This window comes from Nuphar pumila, chromosome 1 (genome assembly GCF_984573655.1).
Source record: "Nuphar pumila chromosome 1, dmNupPumi1.hap1.1, whole genome shotgun sequence".
Taxonomy (NCBI): domain Eukaryota; kingdom Viridiplantae; phylum Streptophyta; class Magnoliopsida; order Nymphaeales; family Nymphaeaceae; genus Nuphar; species Nuphar pumila.
Window position 1 is genome coordinate 6,977,534 of NC_143249.1, and position 22,231 is coordinate 6,999,764.

Genomic DNA, 22,231 nt, shown 5'->3' on the forward strand with positions numbered 1-22,231 from the left:
TAGGGTTGTGCACCAGTCAAGCTCAAGAGCAGCTTTTGCTTCATTTAATAACCAATTGAACTGAGTGGAGTCCAAGCCAGAGTATATCGGTTATGACAATGACTTATCCAGCTGTTTCATTCCTGTTGTTTAGGGTCTTAAGCACAAAATGCCTTTGATATTTAAGCTCATTCTTGTGGCGGCGGGTTTTAGACGAAGATTCTTGAAGGCGTGAGTAGTAGTGAAGTATCTTTAAAGAACATAAGCTTTGATGTGTATCATGGCCTAAGCATTAAATGTTTGGTTTAAAAATATTAAAATGTTTAAAATAGTTAATTCTTTTATTTGTAAAAAATAAGTAAATAATTGAGCGAACATTGATTTCCATTTTTAATGTTTTGAAAAATCAAAATTTTATGAGAAAATTGAATTGCTTACGGTTATTTAATTTGAGAATAAAGTACATGGAACGTTGATCCAGTCAGTGAATTCTTAAGCTGTATATGATCAATCCTGCAACAATAAAGGAAACACTGTAAGAGCTTGGGTTAGTTTTTTCTATTTACCATTTTTATACCTTTTGTTAAAAATAATAAAAATATATTTATAGTTGAGAGTATCATTGATAACTATTGTCCAAACATGTCATGAGCGTATCACATGTCCTGTGGCCGTTACATGGCCAAAAATGGTGTGCCCCTGAGACGTAGCACCTCAAATAAGTGGTCTTCCTCTAAGTGAGCCATTGTTTTTGCAACATCAGTGAACAAAACTGGAATAGAAGAGCTTGGTTTAACATATAGATTTAAAGCCGTGTGCATATCTAACACTGGATGCCTGCATAATGAATCAAAAGAAACCAGCAGGTCCAACTTGCAATTAAGAGGGAGTGCGAGCTAAATAAGAGCAAGAACCCTACAAAGGAGGGGTGTGAACCCTACAAAAGAGGGGTGTGAACCCTACAAAGGAGGGGTGTTAGAGAAGGGCATTGTCCACATGCCATATGAAAGAAAACTGAAGTGGAAAAATCTTCAATGCAATAAGGATAGAGAAACTTACCAAAGATCATTTCTGCATGGTCGATCAGATTTGATATCATTAACAGCATTCACCACATTTATTCCCAAGGATTCATGCAAACTTTCGAGTCATCATAATACTTCAAATCATCTTTTGAAATTATATTATAAGAAATACAGAATATGATTCATACCGTACACCAGAAACCGCTTGACATTGGCATCCAATAGCACATAACAAACCAGAAAAAACTGCATGGATGACGGAAACAAATTCTTGTACCTGCTGTCAAATTGGGCAACACCAGTATGCAAGGTGCTCATCTTTGCGTAGATTGCTGACCAGGCCTCCACACTGTAAACAAATAAAGCTGCTGCCATCTGCAAAGGCGTCCAACATTATTTGCTTTCTTCCGGTTTCCGCAAGTATTGAGTTCCCCTCAGCATCTGGAGTAAGTAATGCACCTCCGCTATCAAATGGTAATGGTTCAGGGGTTAATGGTTGTGCTTCAGAAATAACGCACTCAGCAAATAAAAATGCAAGTTCATCGGCCACAGCATTTGCTTGAATCTTCTTCCTATATAATTCCCGGGCTCTGTCCAATGTCTGGAAAACAGCAGCATCTCCTCCACAGGACTTCATTGCCACCATCACCTGTTTGCAGAATTTCATAACAAGTGAAACAATAGAAGGATAAACTTGATTGAAGTCTCACAATTCTCCATGTACAAATTCAAAAACCCAGAACACCTGACATGAATTATGGAACCCTGAGCAAGAGAATGCAACTCATTATTGCGGGAAATCCAATTGTAAGCAGAGAGTGGCATAGTAGGTGCAGCATTCAACTCTTTTTTACGACTTGGACGACTAAGGTCATTGCATTCATGATTGCTCATAGGGATGGAGGGCATGAAACGGGGATGGAGGCTGGGATGAAGGTTAAAATTCATCCCCGTGGGGGACGGACCGACACTTTCCCCCGCCCCGCCCCGCCCTCTCATGTCATCCACATATTATTGTAATCTCGTCTGTTGATCATAACTTGATCAATGGTTCAGATAAAACATATATAAAGGGTTAAACGGAATGGTTGACTAGGGTTTCTAGCATTCTCCCCTCCCGTTCTGCGGCTCTGAGTGCTCAACCCCTCTCTCCTTCCTATCGAGTACCAACGACGATCCGACGAGGCGAGCTGTTGCCGACTGCCGTTGCCCTGACGTCTTTCTTCTTCTCCGGCTCTGAGTTCTCCACTCCTTCCTGTCGAGTCACCCACGACGATGAGGTGAGCCGCTGCACTGCTGCCCGTCCCTGCTAAGCTCTCACCGCCACCCAGCCCCGCCCTTAGGAGACGACTGCCGCGGCCACATTTGAGTGAGGATCCTTCTCAATCTTCCTCTGATGTATCTAAATCATCCTAAAATTGAAAAATTTTATCTGCATTATTAGGTTTTTTGTTTCTTTCCTTTCCAATCTCTCGTTTTACTGGGTAGGGTTTATTGTGTACTGTAAAAACGGAGATGTAGCGGTGGCGGTGGCAAGGAGGGGGACGAGGCGGGTATGGGAACGGGGATGGGGATTAATATTTTGAGACGGGGCGGGGGTGGAGGTCCAAAGTCTCCCCGCCATGAGGATGGACCGGGGATGAAGGTTAAATTTTAGAGACGGGGCGGGGGTGGAGACCTTGTCCCCCGCCCCGGTCCACTGCCATCCCTAATTGCTCATATGCTACGGGCCTACGGCCTTACCTCTTCCTAGGTAGTCACAATTGCTTCTTTAAGAAGATGAGCATTCTCTTGGCTGATTGCGAGTTCATCCTAGATAATACTAGACTAAATATGATGTGGGTTTAAGAGTTTAGCAAGGGATGCCTGCCTTTCAAAGTTGCGGTTGGTGAAAGGGCTTTGAAAATGGGCTGCTTAACCAAAAGTACAGGGCCTAGTATTATGCTAAAAGAGCTAGAGGTTGATCAGTAGTTTGGTTAGGACTAAGAAGGTAACTGATAGATTTCTTGAGGATACACACTAAGTGACTAGTCTTAATATATATCTCCCTTCAAAGGATGGGCAGGAAGATAATAATTTACATTCTCCGTGTTGTGATCATCACAATACAGTGCAGTGTTCTCCCCTATGTCACCTGGGTATGGGTATGGGTACGGAGGGTATGACACGGCGATTTTAAAAAATGAGGGTACGGGGACACAACTATATATATAAATATATATATATATATATATCACTGTCACCGATATCGCCGATATCTTGAAAATATCTCAATATTATCGACTATTTCAAGGTAGTCGATAATATCGGGAATACATCGCGATATTTCCAAAATATCGCTAGAAACAAAATATCTCGAGATTTTTTGAGAAAGCTTTATATTTTATTTTATTTTAAGTTTGCATTTCCTATTTTTTTGTTTCTTTTATATTTTAAAACTTTTAAAACATGTTTCTTTCTATTTTTTAAAGAAAACAATGCAAACCTTATATTTTATTAGCTTTTTTGTTGTTATTTATATTTTTTAAACTCCCGAAATATCCCGAAATTTATCAACTTATGAAAATCTCTCTGAGAAATACCATTGCCGAGAAATTACCTTTAACGATACAAGTGACTATGATATATATATATATATATATATATATAGTGAGCAGTAGCTGCGCAACCCTTAGGTGTGCAGCTAATGCACAATTGCGCGGACATCCATCACATGGTGTGATGGACGGCCACCAAAAACAATGCAAAAAAGGGCAAAAACATGCTATTTACACAATTTTGCCACTTTAGCGACGGGTTTTGACTGCCATTAAAGGTCTCAGCTTCCTCTGGGGCCTTTAGCAGGGTCAAAAAACTGTCGCTAAAGGTCCCAGCGGAAAAGAGGTGGTAAAAAACCACCGCAAAAATGCTTTTAGCGTCTTTTTAAGCATTTTGTGTGTTGGCTGTCCATCAAGCTCCGCAATGGATGACCAGCATAATTGCATAGGTATTTGCACTGTAACACCCCAAGTTTTTGAACCAGAAAAATTCAGTAAATTTTTTCTTTTTCTTCAGCGAAAACATTTCTCAACATATTATTGGATCCAAATACCTTGGGCGAGTTACATCAGACAAATACACTAGCACTGGATTTTTAATAATTACAGAAACATCTCTTTATAAAATTCTCATTGTAGCATATAAAAGTTCATAAAACAATATAACAAACCGATCCAAATTCAAAATCAGAGAAGGGAAATGGAGTGGCTCCCAAGCTCCATCATCGCTTCGGTGATTTATTCAATTTCTGTAATTGTGTAGGAGGTCAAAACAACATTCCCTTAGGAATATAATGACAAAGCATATGTATACAACAGTATGTAGGAAACATAATCATTTTCAAATAGACATAGTAGAAATCATAAAATCACTGAAAACATTTTAAAAGTATGCATGATCAAGGATGTTATGCATAACTTAACAGTGCAAGAGAGTATGCATATATGACATGAGTGTCTTATAATTCTTTTATTTAGGTGTTCTTTCTTAAATGATGCATGCAATGCTTGTATCATAATACACAATACACTTTTGTTTCCCTTGTTAACCGTCTTTGTGGGTACGACTAGAGTTACCGGAAGCGCCTAGGCGCATGGGGAAGCATGCTTCCCCGAAGCGCAAAACGTCACGCTTCCGAACCGTGTAGGGAAGCGCGCTTCCCCCACGCTTCCCCATTTTAATTTTTTTTTTGTAATTTTTTTTTGCTTCCCCCCGCTTCCGGTTCGCTTCCAAGACAGTTCATAATTTTCTTCTAAGTCATCCCACGCTTCCCGCTTCCTAAAATTTTGAAAGTGCCTCGCTTCCCGCTCCCGCTTCCTCGACTGGTAACTCTGGGTACGACACACATAGAATCCAAATCGGAGACACAACCAAGGGGTACATTCAAGCAATTTGTGTCTTATTACCTTGGTTATATACATCCTTTCCGGCCCTGGGTGAAGGACGAAACTTATCGAGACAGAAACCCCAACACCCTCAACCTGGTATACCAGTTTTTTCTTCAGTTGAAGCCTTATTCACTAAAATTTATTATGTCTTAAAAACAAGTTTCACTCCAGATCTGCTGGTCCTGAAAACGTACAACCTCATAGAGAGTTCCCGTTCTAGTCGGATTACCTGGTCTTAGACGATGCACTTCCTCACAGAGATTTATCACCCTATCAGGTTACCTGGTCTTAGACAATGCACTTCCTCATAGAAGTTTACCGTTCTAGTGGGTTACCTGATCTTGGATAATGCACATCTTCACAGAGATTTATCGTTCTAACAGGTTACCTGATCTTGGATAATGCACCTCTTCACAGAGATTTACCGCTCTAGACGAATCCCCGATTTTGATCATGCGTGACTTAAGAGTGCAACAAAGTGCATATATGACATGAGTGTCTTATAAATTTTTTCATTTATGCCCGCTTACTATATGGTACGGAATGTTGGGCTGCCAAGAGACATCATATTAAAAAAATGAGTGTAGCTGAGATGCGTATGCTTAGATGGATGTGTGGAAATACAATAAAAGATAAGATTTGAAACGAGGAGATACGTAAGAAGGTAGGCATTGCATCCATTGAAAATAAGATGAGAGAGAATCGTTTACGGTGGTTTGGACATATTCGGCGAAGGCCTAATGATGCTCCAGTTAGAAGGATGGAGAAGTGAGAAAATATATTAGTTAAAAGAGGTCGGGGTAGGCCTAAGAAGACTTGGATGGAGATGATAGGAAATGATATGAATGCTTTGAACCTCACCGAGGATATGGCATTGGATAGAAATGATTGGAGGAGAAGGATTCATGTGGAAGACCCAGAATGATTTTCTTTTTTGGTTCATATCGCCGACCCCAATTGTTTTAGGATGAAGGCGTAGTTGTTGTTGTTGTTTGTTTGTGTTATTTCTTAAATAATGCATGCAACACTTTTATCAGAATACACAGTATACTCTTGTTTCTCTTGTTAATAGTCTCTGTGGGTATGACAGGCAAAATCTGAATCGGAGACACAACCAAGGGGTACATTCAAGCAATTTGTGTCTTATTAACTTGGTTATGTATATCCTTTCTGGCCCTGGGTGAGGGATGAAACTTATCGAGAAAGAAACCCCAACACCCTCAACCTGGTATACCAGTCTTTTCTCCAGCTGAAGCCTTATTCACTAAAATTTATTATGTCTTAAAAACAAGTTCAACTTCGGATCTCCTAGTCTTGAGAACGTATAACCTCACAGGGAGTTCCCGCTCTAGTCGGATTAACTGGTCTTAGACAATGCACTTCCTCACAGAGATTTACCACTCCAGCGGGTTACCTGGTCTTAGACGATGCACTTCTTCACAGATATTTACCGTCTTAGTGGGTTACCTGGTCTTAGATAATACACCTCTTCACAGAGATTTACCGCTCTAACGGGTTACCTGGTCTTGGATAATGCACCTCTTCATAGAGATTTACCGCTCTAGACGGATCCCCGATCTTGGTCATGCATACCCTCATAGATATTTCATTCGGAACTGTTTTTCAATTAGTTAATCCTTGTGACATACGTACTTGAATAAAATTTTCAGACTTACAATGGCCTCCATAGGAAAAAAGTACGCTGGATTTTCTTTTAACTTTTCATATAGTCAGTGGCCACCACTTTGGGGCATATAGATTACAAATTTATTTTCAGAGGTTCAGAACAGATATGGCGTTTCTTATTGCCTTTGTGAGTCAGTTTAGACATTTCACTAAAAAGTCTCAAAATCACATACTGACTTTCTTTGCATTTATCAAGTAATATCATCCATTTGGATGTCAAACCTTTCATATTATTTGAATACAAGTATTTTCTTCTTTATTGAAAAAAAATGTATTCTTTCATAAGCACGATTTCCATAGATATTAAAAAATTTCATCAAAAAGCATGACATAAAGTGAATATGTCGTTTCAAGATCATTTAGGCATACCAATGGAACCAAAACATAATTCAAGATCCATTTAGAAGCCGTCACCATTTTCTAAACTTATGGCTTTAAATCTTGGCATATGTATATTTTTTTTTCTAAAAACACATGGCCTGCAGGTTCTAAATTGTCGATTTTGTTATAACATCTTTTTTTTAAACGATTACAAAAATCTAAATCTTGACATATGTACGATATATACATATATATTTCTTTTTTTTCGAAATAGACAAACTCAACTGGCTGATTTCGAGTTAGTATTTGGAATTCAAATCAGACCTTATCAAACTCAGAATTTTCGCTGCTTAACACGAGTTGTGACAAAAACAAACAACAACAACTACACCATCCCAAAACAATTGGGGTCGGCGATATGAACCAAAAAAGAAAATCATTCTGGGTCTTCCACATGAATCATTCTCCTCCAATCATTTTTATCCAATGCCATGTCCTCGGTGAGGTTCAAAGCATTCATATCCTTTCCTATCATCTCCATCCAAGTCTTCCTAGGCCTACCCCGACCTCTTTTAACTAATATATTTTCCCATTTCTCCATCCTTCTAACTGGAGCATCATTAGGCCTTCGCCGAATATGTCCAAACCACCGTAAACGATTCTCTCTCATCTTATTTTCAATGGATGGAACACCTACCTTCTTACGTATCTCCTTGTTTCAAATCTTATCTTTTATTGTATTTCCACACATCCATCTAAGCATACGCATCTCAGCTACACTCATTTTTTGAATATGATGTCTCTTGGCAGCCCAACATTCCGTACCATATAGTAAAGCGGGCCTAATAGTCGTCCTATAAAACTTTCCCTTCAACCGCAATGGCATTCTACGATCGCACAATACTCCAGTTGCACTTTTTCATTTCATCCACCCAACCTTTATCCTATGATTTACATCTCCATCAATTTCTCCGTACTTTTGAATGATAGATCCCAAATATTTGAAACAATCATCCACCGTTATTTCTTGCTCACCAAGCTTCACTACACTCTCATCACTACTTTGTTGCTTACTAAACTGACATTCCATATATTCTGTCTTACTCTTATTCAACTTAAAACCTCTTGCTTCCAATGTCTGTCTCCATAATTCTAACTTAGCATTAACCCCAGCTCTAGACACATCAATCAAAACAATATCATCAGCAAACAACATACACCACGGCACATTTTCTTGAATTGATCTCGTAAGCTCATCCATCACTATAGCAAATAGGAAAGGGCTTAAAGCAGATCCTTGATGTAACCCAACCGTTATAGGAAAATTGGTTGTCACCCCTCCACAAGTGTGGACATTCGTTACTACTCCTTCATACATATCCTTAATTATACTAATGTACTTGAGAGAAACACCTTTCTTCATCATTGTCCACCAGAGAACGTCCCTAGATACTCTATCGTATGCCTTTTTGAAATCAATAAAAACCATATGCAAATCTTTGTTTCTCTCTCTATTTCTCTCAATAAGTTGTCTAAGAAGATGTATAGCTTCCATAGTTGATCTTCCAGGCATAAAACCAAATCGATTCTCCGATATCATGACAACCTTCCTCAACCTAGACTCAATCACCCTCTCCCAAAGTTTCATAGTATGACTCATGAGTTTTATACCACAATAGTTTGCGTAATCTTATATATCACCCTTATTCTTATATAGAGGCACCAAAGTACTCTTCCTCCACTCATTAGGCATCTTATTTGTCTGCCAAATCTTTTTAAAAAGATTTGTCAACCATTCTAAACCTTTCTCTCCCAAGCATTTCCAAGCCTCGATAGGTATACCATCTGGGCCAACTGCCCTTCTTAATTTCATTTTCTTCAAAGCCTCTGCAATTTCTTTCTTTTGAATCTTGCGCATGAAGTCACGATTCATCTCATGAAAAGGAATGGAGAAGTCTCCAAGATCCTGAGCATGATTTCAATTAAATAGCTTATCAAAATAATCTTTTCATCTCTCCTTAATCTCCTCAACTTTGACTAAAACCGTTTGCGTTTCATCTTTGATACATGTAACCATACCCAAATCCCTTGATTTCCTATCTCTCATCTTTGCAAGCCTATAAATATCTTTCTCGCCCTCTTTGGTATCCAACTTGTCATAAACCTCCTTATATACCTTATCCCTCGCGTTTCGAACTACTTTTTTAGCTTTCTTCTTTGCTATCATATACTTCTCCAAATTCTCATTATCACGACTCTTACTTAGATTTCTATAACACTCTCTTTTAACCTTAATAGCCAATTTGACATCCTCGTTCCACCATGATGTATCCTTACCTAGCGGTGCACCGCCTTTAAACTCACCCAATACCTCCTTAGCTACCTTTCTCATGCCACCCGCTATCTTATTCCACATTGATTCTGAATAATCCTCGAGACACCAATCAGCTTCCTTAACTACTTGCTCTACAAACATTCTTTGTTTAGCTCCTTTCAGTGCCCACCACTTAATTCTAGGATTTATCCTATGTCTATCCCTTTTGTGGCATTGTCTAATTTTAAGATCTAAAATTAGGACTCTATCTTGTGGCTACACTTTCTCCCGGTATAACCTTACAATCGATGCAACAACCCCTATCTCTCTTTCTAAGTAGGAAAAAATCGATCTGACTCGTATTAACCCCACTTTTAAATGTTACTAGGTGAGACTCCCTCTTCCTAAACCAAGTGTTTGCTAAGATCATATCATAGGACAAACCAAAATCTAAAATCCTTTCTCCACTTTCGTTTCTTTCTCCTATACCATAGCCTCCATAGATACTCTCAAATCCATCCCTACTAATGCCTACATGTCCATTAAGGTCACCGCCGATGAAAAGCTTTTCTCCATAAGATATCCCTTGTACTACTCCATCTAAATCTTCCCAAAATTGACGCTTAATGTAATCATCTAAACCTACTTGAGGTGCATAAACACTAATAATATTAATAATATTTGTACCTAATACTAATTTAATAAGTAAAATCCTATCACCCTTCTTACGGACCTCAACTACATTATCTATAAACTCACGACTCATACAATCCCTACTCCATTCCTATTCCTATTTATTCCTATATACCAAATCTTATATCCCCAAGGTTTTATCACTTTTGCTTTCTCACCTACCCATTTGGTCTCTTGTAGACATAAAATATCAATCTTTCTCCTACACATAACATCTACTAACTCTACTAACTTACCAGTTAAATACCCTATGTTCCAAGTGGCTAACCTAATTTTATGGTATTGGACTAACTTCTTTACCCCCACCCGTCCAACAAAGTGAGGGAACCCTTGCCTATTTGACACCACACCCGGGCGCCGGTGTGACGCGTCGCTTCTGGGCGACGACCTAGCAACCCTTGCCCATTTATCACTGCCTCCGGGCCTATAGAGTACAACGCGTCACTCAGTAGGGAACGCCCCAACAAAATTCTCATATTGGTTCATATTCATAGGGTATGACTAAGTTTTTATGTTGGCTGTCACTGACCTACCGCAACCCTCCTTTATCCGGGCTTGGGACAGACAGTGTATAACTAAACAGCTATACACTTTTGCTGCTTAACACGAGTTGTGACAAATCTCATTTTTTTTTATATAAAGTCATTTAAAAAAAACCCGAATATGCTAATAACAAGAAATCAGATGTTACACTTTTCACATTCACATATGTGTCCAGACAATATGAAATTTCCTTTCAACAGAACGTTTATACACACACATAAACCGATTCTAAGTACAAGCTTTTTCTAAGAAGAATGATACAACATATTATTCTCAAAGAATTTACGCAATTAATCACTTAATTCCAGTCAATAATGAGTTGAAATTTACAACTTAGCACTTGAAAAAAAATCGATAACCACTTAATATTTTATATCAGTCACTGTATTGGTAGTTCAAATAAAATTCCAGACTATTAGGATATAGGAAAATTGACAACCACATGTTTCAATATAACACGGTCAAGTAAAATGCAAGTTTTCGGAAATACACAATATGGCAAAAACGACCATCATGACTAAAAAAATTTACCGAATTTCAGGAATTCATACCATAAACAAAATTCGATATGCACAGCCTACAATCATACACATACACAAGGTCAGAGTACCTACCTCGAATCACTCTTCTCTTCACGGTTTACGATCGACTGATTGCAAACCCGGCTACTTCCACCACTATTCGGCCGGCCTACCCTCATCACTTCCACTTCTTATTCTACTACAGCAATCTAGAGAACACTCGGGAGAATATGGAAATTTTGAGGGCCTAATGAGGGGTTTATATAGCATGGGGGAGAGTGGAGGTTACACAGCCCATAGTGTGACCACCCTCTCAATGCTTAATGGTGAAGGAGTGGGTGGGAGTTTCAAGAACTCCAACACCCCCTTCTACTTTCTTCATATATTTTTTTCTAATTTTCTCTTTATACATTCTTTGTAACTCCTCTATTCCATTTGCGTGAATGGGGTGTTACTGCAGCCCATTCTTGTTAGCTCATGTAACCCCCACAGCCCACCATCCTTATTCACATTTTTTTCTCTTCTTTACTTTTGTAATCTCCCTTCCCATTTACATAAAAGGGAGTGAGTGGTTCAGCCCACTTTTGCCACTTAATGCCACTCTTACAAAAACGTGTTTCATTACTTCATTAGTTTACTATATTATTTATATTTTTTTCTAAGTCACTTAACTAATGTAACTCCTCTTCATATTTACGTAAAAGAAAGAGTGGGTTCAGCCCACCTCTTCCACTTAGTGTAACCCCAAAAAAACGTGTTTTATCTCTCTTACTATTTACTTATTACTATATTTTTTTTCTCAAGTGGGGTTCACTTAAAGAGAATGCCCCCTTCTTTAACGCCATTATCTCCCTCTTACTTTGTTAGTCCATATATATATATATATATATATATATATATATATATATAATGTTACTAAGTGTATACTATGTAATTATTTCATATAAAATTCATCTCATGAATTAAATCTTATTCTAATACTTCTTTCATCTTATTTTATCTCATTCAGGTCTCAATCCATGTTGGGTCCAGTCTCATGCACCTTGATCTATACACCTACCAAAATTAATTTTGGATTTCGGATTTTGAGATCTGGATCAAATTCAAATCCTTTTGATATCCGGATCCAATTATCATATTTCGACCCATATACATATATGTTATTTTAAATCCTTCATTGTAATTTCGGATATTGTCTAAGAACTAGATTTAAGTACTCGATCCATTTCCCATACTAATGGACTTTGGATATTTTCGGTATTGAACCCAGATCCGAATCCCAGTAGTTTTGAATCCACCAAATTACATTTTTAAATACATTACCTTTCACAATTTATTTTCAAAATCCTTAAAAATTTCCTCAGAAATTTGTGGGTCTTACATGCACACCTAAGGGTTGAGCAGCTACCACTTTTTCTATATATGTATATAAACTATAAAGTCAGTTTTGAGTTTGACCAAAGTCTGAATCAGTCCTGGGACTAAAGAGATCCAAGTCATTTATACCCAGGCTTGATGTGTTAGTCTCAGGGCAGAATGAGACGTGGATCAAACCCAGGCCTGATTCATACATAGATCAGATCCGGGCCTAATTAAGACCTGGGACAGATCAGGCTTGATTTAGACCTGAATCATAACCAGGTTTGGATGAGAGTCAGGTATGAATCTGACCTGAATCAGACTCAGGTAACATCTGGCTGCTTCTTGAGCCATGTGTTTTAAATGTTGGAAAGGAGAAAAGAAGAGATAGAGAGAGACCCGACCCAAGGAAAAGAGGAAAGAGGGGTTAGGGCAGGTTTTCGCAACCCCACCCCATTCTGAGTCTCTTCCTTCCTCCTTGCTCTCCTCTTTCACTCACTGGGCAGCAACACCACGAGGTGCACTACCCCTTCCAGAAAGGTACCGTTCTCTCTCTCTCTCTCCTTTTTCCTCCTCTGTTGCTCCCTCTTCTTCCTTCTCCCACTTCTCCACATCGAGACCCTCTCTCTGTCTTCTTTTCCCCTCTTCCTCTTTCTTCTTCTTCCTTCTCCTCCTCTTTCTTTTTTTTTTCTTCTTCATTCTCCTCCTCTTTTTTTTCTCCTCCTCCTTTACCTCTTTCTTCTTCTTCCTCACTGCCTTTCATCGACATCAAACCAAAAAAAAAAAATTGGGACAGGGTTGGACCTGACCCGAAGCAGTGCGGGACCCAACCCACAGCGTACCCGCCCCCGTGTCGACGCGAGTTGACATGGGTACGCCAACCATTTTGGCATGTCCCGGTTACATAGGTTCTTCCTTATATAGGAAGGAAGTTGAAGGGAGAACGAATTAACAGAAGTATCAAGTCTCTTTTCATTTTTATTACAAAATTTAAATTTTTAGAACTTTTTTGCAAAGTATGCAGAGTTCCATCATATAGAAGATACTGATAGCAGATTTGTTACTATTAAAAGAACTAATCCCAAAATAAGATTATAAACTTCTTAGGGGATGCCTGAAAGCATATCGAGAAACCAACTGCCCCTTTCCCAAGGTGAGTTTATCCTGAAAGCCACACAAACAAATTCTCTCTCTGACACTCTTTTCTTTCCCAAGGTGAGCTCATCAAGAAGAGAGATGAACATGCAGACAAGTCAGTTCACAGAAACTCATCTCACAGATAAACAATCATGAGACGGAATCACAAAAGAAAAAACAAAAATGAAAAAGAAGTAAAGGAAACTAAAACTATCAAAAAAATGATAAAATCTGAGATCTGTTATGTTGAGGATCTCAGATCTGCTATTTTGAGGATCTTAGATCCAATATTGTCCCTTTGGGGGAAGGTTGGACTGTTCGATCTGGCATGGGCCCCAGGATAGATCTGACCTTGACCCACCTGTCCATGGGTCCCTGGGTGCATTCAGATGCACCCTAAGCATTTGAAACTGAATGACTGTCGGGGGAAGTGCACTTCAAGGACATCAGATTTTAACAAGAAATAAACTTTCACTAGAAAAAAAGATATTTATATAATTAATAAATTGTGATCCCTACAATAACAATAACAATAACATAATCGACCTATGTTAATCAGATTGGAGAATAAATCTTAAATGACAGAACACTTCCTATAATTTCTTAAAAATATAAACGTTTTCATTTTTATTAAATCCAAAGATTGTTTTAGATTTGTCATTTAACGTTCCAAAACTTCCATCTCTTGTAATTATTATAATATTAATAAATAATGATTTTTGCTTAGGTAGGCAATGCACCCATTGAAAATAAGATGAGAGAGAATCGTTTACGGTGGTTTGGACATATTCGGCGAAGGCCTAATGATGCTCCAGTTAGAAGGATGGAGAAATGGGAAAATATATTAGTTAAAAGAGGTCGGGTAGGCCTAGGAAGACTTGGATGTAGATGATAGGAAAGGATATGAATGCTTTGAACCTCACCAAGGACATGGCATTGGATAGAAATGATTGGAGGAGAAGGATTCATGTGGAAGACCCAGAATGATTTTCTTTTTTGGTTCATATCGCCGACCCCAATTGTTTTGGGATGAAGGCGTAGTTGTTGTTGTTTATGTTCAAACCAAATTTTATTTATAATAAACTATTTTTCATCATATAGTAAAAAAGTTTATTTTAGGTCCAATAAGTATCATACTAACATATTAAGTCTTTAAAAACAAAAAATATAGTTGATTGACTTCTTAAATGCTTCCTAGTTACTTCACGCTTCCCATTTCATATATACTTATAAGTAGGGGTGGGCAACGAGCCAGCCGATGGGCCAAGCCCACCCAAGCCCGACATGGGCCGGGTTTGGGCCAAGGTTTTAGGCCCGGGCCCGTTATATAGGGGTGGCAATCGGGTCGGGTTGGCGGGTTGGCGTGTCAACATACCTCAACCCGAACCCGACCCGTTTATTAAACGGGTCGGCTGTGGCAAACACGAACCCGACCCGTTTAATAAACGGGTAACCCGACACGACCCGCCAACCCATTTAATAAATGGGTTGGGTCGGGTAAACGGGTTTTCAGGTTCTCGGGTCAGGTTGGCGGGTTGACGGATCGGGTTGGCAGGTAGGCAGGTTGGCGGGTTGGGTTGACGGGTCGGGCAGACGGGTTGGCGGGTTGACCTACCCGCCTAACCCGTTTATTAAACAGGTCAGCCGGGTTGGCGGGTTGGCATACCCCCAACCCGAACCCGACCTGTTTAATAAACGGGTCGCGCGGGTCGACCCGTTTATTAAACGGGTTGGCTTAAGCCCAACCCGAACCCGCCTAAGAGGCGGGTTGGCAGGTCAGGTCAGAAATTGCCACCCCTACCGTTATATACGTGGGTTGGGACTTGGGATTGAGTTATTTATTATTTTTTTAATAATATAATTTTTTTAAAAATTAACTATTGCATAATAACTTGGTAACTATTACTATTTACCTAATTAATTACATTAATTTATGAAAACTAGAAAGATAATTAATTGGGTGCATGGGAAGTTGGGAACTTGTTAATTATTACTATTTACTAGGGGTGGGCATCGGGCCGGCCAAGGCCCGTTTAGAGCTCGGCCCGTCGGGCTTTAAGTGTGACTTGGCCCGGAGATGGTCAGCTGTTTACTAATGGGCTGGGCTTTGGCCCGGTTCATAACAGGCTCGGGTTTGAAGAGCAGCCCATAACTCAGCCCAATAGGCCAATGTGAAGCAGGTCGGGCTTGGCCCGGCCGAAACCCAATTAATTAGTGCCACTAATTAGGTAAATAATAAATAATTAATAAGTTTTCATGTATCCAACCAATTAATTTTCTCAAGGTTGTAAGTATCATATCGTTACCTGTATCGGTCAGGCCCAAATTAAGAGCATATTGTATCGTAATACAACCATAAAATCACATATGAAGCATTTATGTCTCTATGAGATGCATAAGAAATCACCAAACATCAACTATCTCACAAAAACAATGCAAAATATTAAATATCTGCAATTAAGAACATGCCACAAGACTCATACTTTCATATTACATAAACAAAAATATTATGACAATAGTTGCACTCGATTTTCAATTTGTTTTCACTCATTACTTGAGTGCCCCATTGCCACGTCGAATCATCTTATACCACATCTTTAATTTTCGCGGATCCAACTTTGCAGTAAGTTGGAGGAGAGTTGTAGGGGGCAACGCCCCCCGAGACATTTTTATGGAGTAGCTTTGTAATTTTACTCATATTAAAGATTTTTTACCTTAACCCATTTTCTTGAGTGAAAAATTGGTGAAAATGTACTTTTTTTTAACTTAACCCACTTCTTTGGGTGAAAACCGGTGGAAATGCACTTCTAATGACCTCTAGACAAATGGAGATGTCGGCCCTTAGAAGGTATTTAAAACCCAAAATGGAAAAAAGTAACTTTCGGCCTTTTTAAAGTGCGACGAAGGTGTATCGTACGATACACCCTGTATTAGGGGTGGGCATTGGGCCAGCCGGCCAGGACTGGGCCCGTTTAGAGCTCGGGCCGCCAGGCCTTAAGTGCAGCCCAACCCGGTTCTTAACGGGCTCGGGTTTAAAGAGCAGCCCATGGCTTCGGCCAATGTGACGTGGACCGGGTCTGGCCCGACCCAACCCAAATCCATTTGTAAATAGTAATAATTATCAAGTTTCCAACTTTCCATGCACCCAATTAATTACCTTTCAAGTTTCCATAAAATTAATGTAACTAATAAGGTAAATAGTAATAGTTACCAAGTTACTATATAATAGTTAAATTTTTAATTTTTATATTTATTAAAAAAATAATAAATAACTCATGACGATCGAGTTGACCCAAGCCCGACCCACGTATATAACAGGTCGGGTTTGGGCTCGATACCTAACAGGCCGGGTTTGGACTCGATACTTAACGGGCCCAGACCTAAAACCTTGTCCCAAACCCCGACCCATGGTGAGCCGGGTCGGCTTGGCCCATCGGGCCGCCTGGCCTGTTGCCCACCCCTACCTTGTATTGTACGATACAACACGATACAGGGGTGTATCTTACGATACACACTCGTATCGCAATATGAGTGTGTATCGTATTGCAAAACCCAAAAGTAACGATGTATCGTACGATACTTACAACACAGATTTTTCTAGTTTTGATAAAATTAATGCAACTAATTAGGTAAATAACAATAGTTACCAAGTTACTATGCAATTAATTATTTTTTAATTTTTATATAATTAATAAATAGTTGAGGCTCGTTGGGCCGACTCAGACCCAACTCACGTATATAATGGGTCTGGTTTTGGCCTGATAGCTAACGGGCCCAAGCCTAAAACCTTGACCCAAACCTGGCTCATGGTGGGCCGGGTCGGCTTGGCCCATCAGGTTGCCCGATCCGTTGCCCACCTCTACTATTTACAAATGGATTTGGGCCGAGCTAGGCCAGACCCGGCCCGCTTCACATTGGTTTGTTGGGCCAATGGACCGGGCCATGGGCAGCTCTTCAAACCCGAGCCTGTTAAAAACTAGGCCATCTTCGGGCCAACCCACACTTAAAGCCCGACAGAACGAGCTCTAAACGGGCCCGTGTCGGGCCGGGCAGGCTCGCTGCCCATCCCTACTTATAAGCCTCTCATTTCACGCTTCTGCTTCTAACATTGCTTCTTGATTTCACTTTCGTATTTGACAACCTTGATTGAGACCATGGTTGCCAGTTGAGGAAGCGGGAGCGGGAAGCGATACGGGAAGCGGGAGCGGGAAGCGAGGCACTTTCAAAATTTTAGGAAGCGGGGAAGCGTGGGACCACTTAGGACCGATTCGGGAAGTGTCTCGGAAGCGACCTAGGAAGCGTCTCGAAAGCGAGGGGGAAGAGAATAAAATAAAAATAAAAAATACAAAAAATTGAAAAAAACAGGGGAAGCGAGGGGGAAGCGTGATGGGAAGCGCGCTTCCCATTAAAGGGAAGTGCGTCCCCCCATTAAAGGGAAACACGTCCCCCATTAAAGGGAAGCACGCTTCCCAAAAAAGGGGAACGCTTCCCCCCACGCTTCGGAAGCGTGATGTTTCGCGCTTCCGAAGCGCGCTTCCCCTTTTAGCTAGGCGCTTCCGGTAACCCTGATTGAGACCCATAAATTAGGATATTAAGAGATCAAGGCCAAATAAATGAAGTCAAATAAAGCAAAGCTATAATATTGTCACGGCTTAGAAGTGAAGGCCCTCTCGACGTAGCTTCGGGTAATCGCAAACACCAAAAGCAGGCCTTTTTAGCGCACAAGCAATGCACAACACACGTGCACGATCGAAAGCAAGAGTACGCGCATGCACAATCACAAAGACAGCAAAGAGGCAAGGATGCAAAAAGCTTCTTTATAGATACTTGAAAGCAAAGTACATTAAGAGGAGAAGAGAGGGTCCGAATACACGAGGTTCTTAAGCCATAAGGCTTTGTGAGACACTCGAGAGTTCCAAATATGCGAAAATAAAAACAATGTCCTACAATGGACATTCACATATAGAAAGCAAAAGAACAAGTCCAAAAAGGACATACACAAAAGCCAACAATGGCTTGCAAACATAAATTCTTATAAATGCAAGAAAGGGCTTGAAGAAGCCAATACTTTACAAAGGGGGGATACCCCACTTATTTATAGGCAAGAAGGAATGAGAGAGAGAGGGAGAAAAGTAAGAGAGAGAGACCACATTGGGAGGCCCAACAAGGTGTCGTTGGGCTCCCAACGGTCACAATTGTGACCGTTGGGGGCCCAAGGACTCTTAGTTGGGACCCCAATGTGAATGCATTAAATGCATTTTTAGGAAAAAGAAAACAAAAAAAAATAAAAGAAAGAAAAAGGAAAATAAGAAAAGAAAAACAAAAATGAAAAAAAGCCTACAATGTCCCTATTGAACAGAATTACAGGAATACCCTTATCGGGTATGATTGAATATATATATATATATATATATATATATATATATATATATATATACACCCTCCCTCAAGCTTTACGAGGATATAACCGAAAGCTTGTTGAGAAGAAACATAAAACGAGGAGCAGCAAGGGCTTTAGTGAAGAAGTCTGTCAATTGGTACTCGGATGTAACGTAAGGCAGTGCTATGGTTCCTCTTAGGTATTCATCACGAACGTAATGGCAGTCCATCTCGATGTGTTTAGTACGCTCATGGAAGGTGTGATTGCTTGCGATATAGATTGCGCTTTTGTTGTCACAACACAACTTCGAAGGAGTAGAGATGACTATGCCCATATCACTAAGAAGACTTCTAAGCCACACAAACTCCATGGTTGTAGTGGCCATTGCACGATACTCCGCTTCTGTTGAGGATAATGATACTTTGTGCTACTTCTTGCATCTCCAAGAAATCATAGTCACCTAAGAAAACACAGAAACCGGTAGTTGAGACTCTATCATTGGGATTTCCTCCCCAATCAGCATCAGTATAAGCAATTAAATCAAGTGATGACGAAGAGGAAGGAAAAACTCCCTTAGTTACGGTGTTTTTGATGTATTTGACTATCCTTAAGACTGCACTCATGTGCACAGTTGTAGGTGCATGTTGAAACTGACTGACTGAGTGAATTGCATGAGCTATGTCTGGCCGAGTGATGGATAAGTAGGTCAGGGACCCAACAAGTTGGCGGTAGGGAGTAAGATCCTCGAGGAGTGTTTCATCTTCCAACCTTAACTTTGCATTGATAACTTCAGGGGTTTCTATCTTCTTATCATCGAAGATGCTAGACTTGGAACAAATGTCAGCAGCAAGTTTCATCCGAGAGAAAATGTACCCTCAGAGAGAGTACGCTACTTCAATTCCTAAAAAATATCTTAAGAAATCAAGGTCAGACATGTCAAAATTTTCTTTTAAAACTTTCTTAATATCATTGATTCCTTGCTCATCACTTCCAGTGATGATCATATCATCAACATAAAGTAGTAGAATAACTACTGAAGACCCTGCACTTTTCACAAACAAGGCAGTGTCAGTATAGCATGAGCAGAAATTTAAACTTGTCATTACATTGCAAAATCTATCATGCCAAGCCTTTGGAGCTTGCTTTAACCCATATAATGCCTTTTTAAGTTTGAGAATTTTATTTTCACCAATACATACTCCTGGTGGAGGATCCATGTAAATCTCTTCATTTAATTCACCATTTAGGAATGCATTCTTAACATCTAATTGATAAATAGGTCATTTTTTAACTGACGCAACCGCAATAAGAGTCCTAACCAGAGTTACCGGAAGCGCCTAGGTAAAAGGGGAAGCGTGCTTCCCCGAAGCGCGCTTCTAAAGCGCGAAACATCGCGCTTCCGAAGCGTGAGGGGAAACGTCTCCTTTTTTTGGGAAGCGCACTTCCCGCGCTTCCCCCTCGCTTCCCCATTTTTTTTTATTTTTTTCACTTTCACCTCGCTTTCGGTTCACTTTCGAGACGGTTCAGAATTTTCTTCTAAGTGGTCCCACACTTCCCCGCTTCCTAAATTTTTGAAAGTGCCTTGCTTCCCGCTCCCGCTTCCTCGACTGGTAACTCCGGTCCTAACACTAGTCATCCTAGCTACGGGAGCGAAGGTTTCTTCGTAGTCTATACTGTATTCTTGAGCATATTCTTTTACTACCAACTGGGCTTTATAGCGTTCTAATGACCCATCACTTTTAGTTTTAATTTTGAAGACCCATCTAGATCCAATAGATCTCTTTACAGTGGGTAAAAAGGTTATTTCTTAAGTTTTTGCCTTTTTAAGGGCACTAAGTTCTAAGTTCATGGCTTCAACCCACTGAGGAATGTTTTTTGCTTCATTATAATGTGAAGGTTCATGAAAAGAGTGTAACGCAATCAGACACACTCTATACTTTGGTGTTAGAGACTCATAAGAAACAAACCTATTAGGAGGACTGGAGATTCGACTGGATCTCCTTAAAGAGGTTTCTTCTATGTTGGACCCTTGAGAGTATTTTTCTAAGGCACTCATGGGAACTTGTTGACCACGCCTAACATAGGTTTGGATGGGTCTATCACTTTCATTTTCAATATTGCTAAGAGGAATATCCTCTAGATCATTCAACAAAACATTAGAGATTTCATCTTCTTGAGGAGTCACATCTTCTTGAGAGAGAAGATCAAATAAGAAAGCATATTCGCTTTCATCAATATCTTTAGTTTTCTCAAAACCATTTTCATTTTCTAAAAAGGTTACATCATTAGACACATATAGTTTGTTAGTTTGTTAGTTTTAAGGTCAAAGCATCTAAAACCCTTTTGATTTTCTCCATATCCTAAGAAAACACATTCAATAGCTTTAGGAGATAATTAATCTCTTTTATGTGTAAGGACAAAACATTTAAACCCAAAAATTCTTAATCTATTGAAATCGGGTGTTCTTTCAAATAATTTTTCTAATTTTTCATATGGAGATGTATTTTGTAAGGATGAAGATATCATTCTATTTATCAAATAAGTTGAAGTTAAAGCGGCTTCGGCCCAAAAATTCTTTGGAATTTCTTTGGAAATAAGAAGTGTCCTAGTGGTTTCCAAAATATGTCTATGCTTTCTTTCGGCTAGACCATTTTGTTGGGGAGTCCTAGGGCATGATCTTTGATGACAAATTCCATTTGTTTCCAAATAATTTTGAAATTCATTTGATAGATACTCTCCACCCGAATCGGATCTAAGAGTAGAGCTATTACTTGAAAATTGATTTTTGACTATCATATGAAATTTCTTGAAGAAGTCAAAGACTTCGGATTTTAAATTGAGAAAATAGATCCACACATATCTAGTGTAGTCATCAATGAAAGTAACATAATAAGAGTATCCTCCTTTTGATATGACCGGAGAAGGGCCCCAAACGTCCGGATGGACTAACTCAAAAGGTCTTTTGGACACAAAAGTTCTATTTGGAAAAGGAGTGGATTTCATTTTTTCAAAAATACAATTCTTGCAAACAAAATGTTTCTTATTACAAAATTTCTTTCCAAAAGGAAAGGAGTACATTTTTTAGAAACTTGGATGTCCAAGTCTTTGGTGCCAAGTTTCAATATTTTTATCTTGGACATGATTACAAAAAGAGTTAGTGGGAAGTTTCAAGTTGCTCATATAATAGAGATCTCCCCTCCTATGGCCTTGCCCAATCTGCTTCCCGGACTGGAGATCCCGTATAGAGCAATCCTTAGTTGAGAAGGAGATTTCACATCCATGATCACATATTTGAGAAACAGAAAGGAGATTTAAATTAAGTTGAGGTACCACTCTTACGTTTGGCA

The 22,231-nt window shown here is 39.5% G+C and overlaps 1 protein-coding gene across 1 annotated transcript in view; it reads right to left on the reverse strand.

The window, feature by feature from the left end:
• Nucleotides 1-1,067: 1,067 nt before the first annotated feature.
• Nucleotides 1,068-22,231, reverse strand: part of LOC149847830 (uncharacterized) — a 36,884-nt gene continuing 15,720 nt past the window's right edge. Inside the window, exon 2 of the mRNA XM_090003670.1 lies at nucleotides 1,068-1,653. Coding sequence (XP_089859796.1) covers nucleotides 1,288-1,653 — 366 coding nt within the window. The 3' untranslated portion in view covers nucleotides 1,068-1,287. The remainder of the gene's footprint in view (nucleotides 1,654-22,231) is intronic.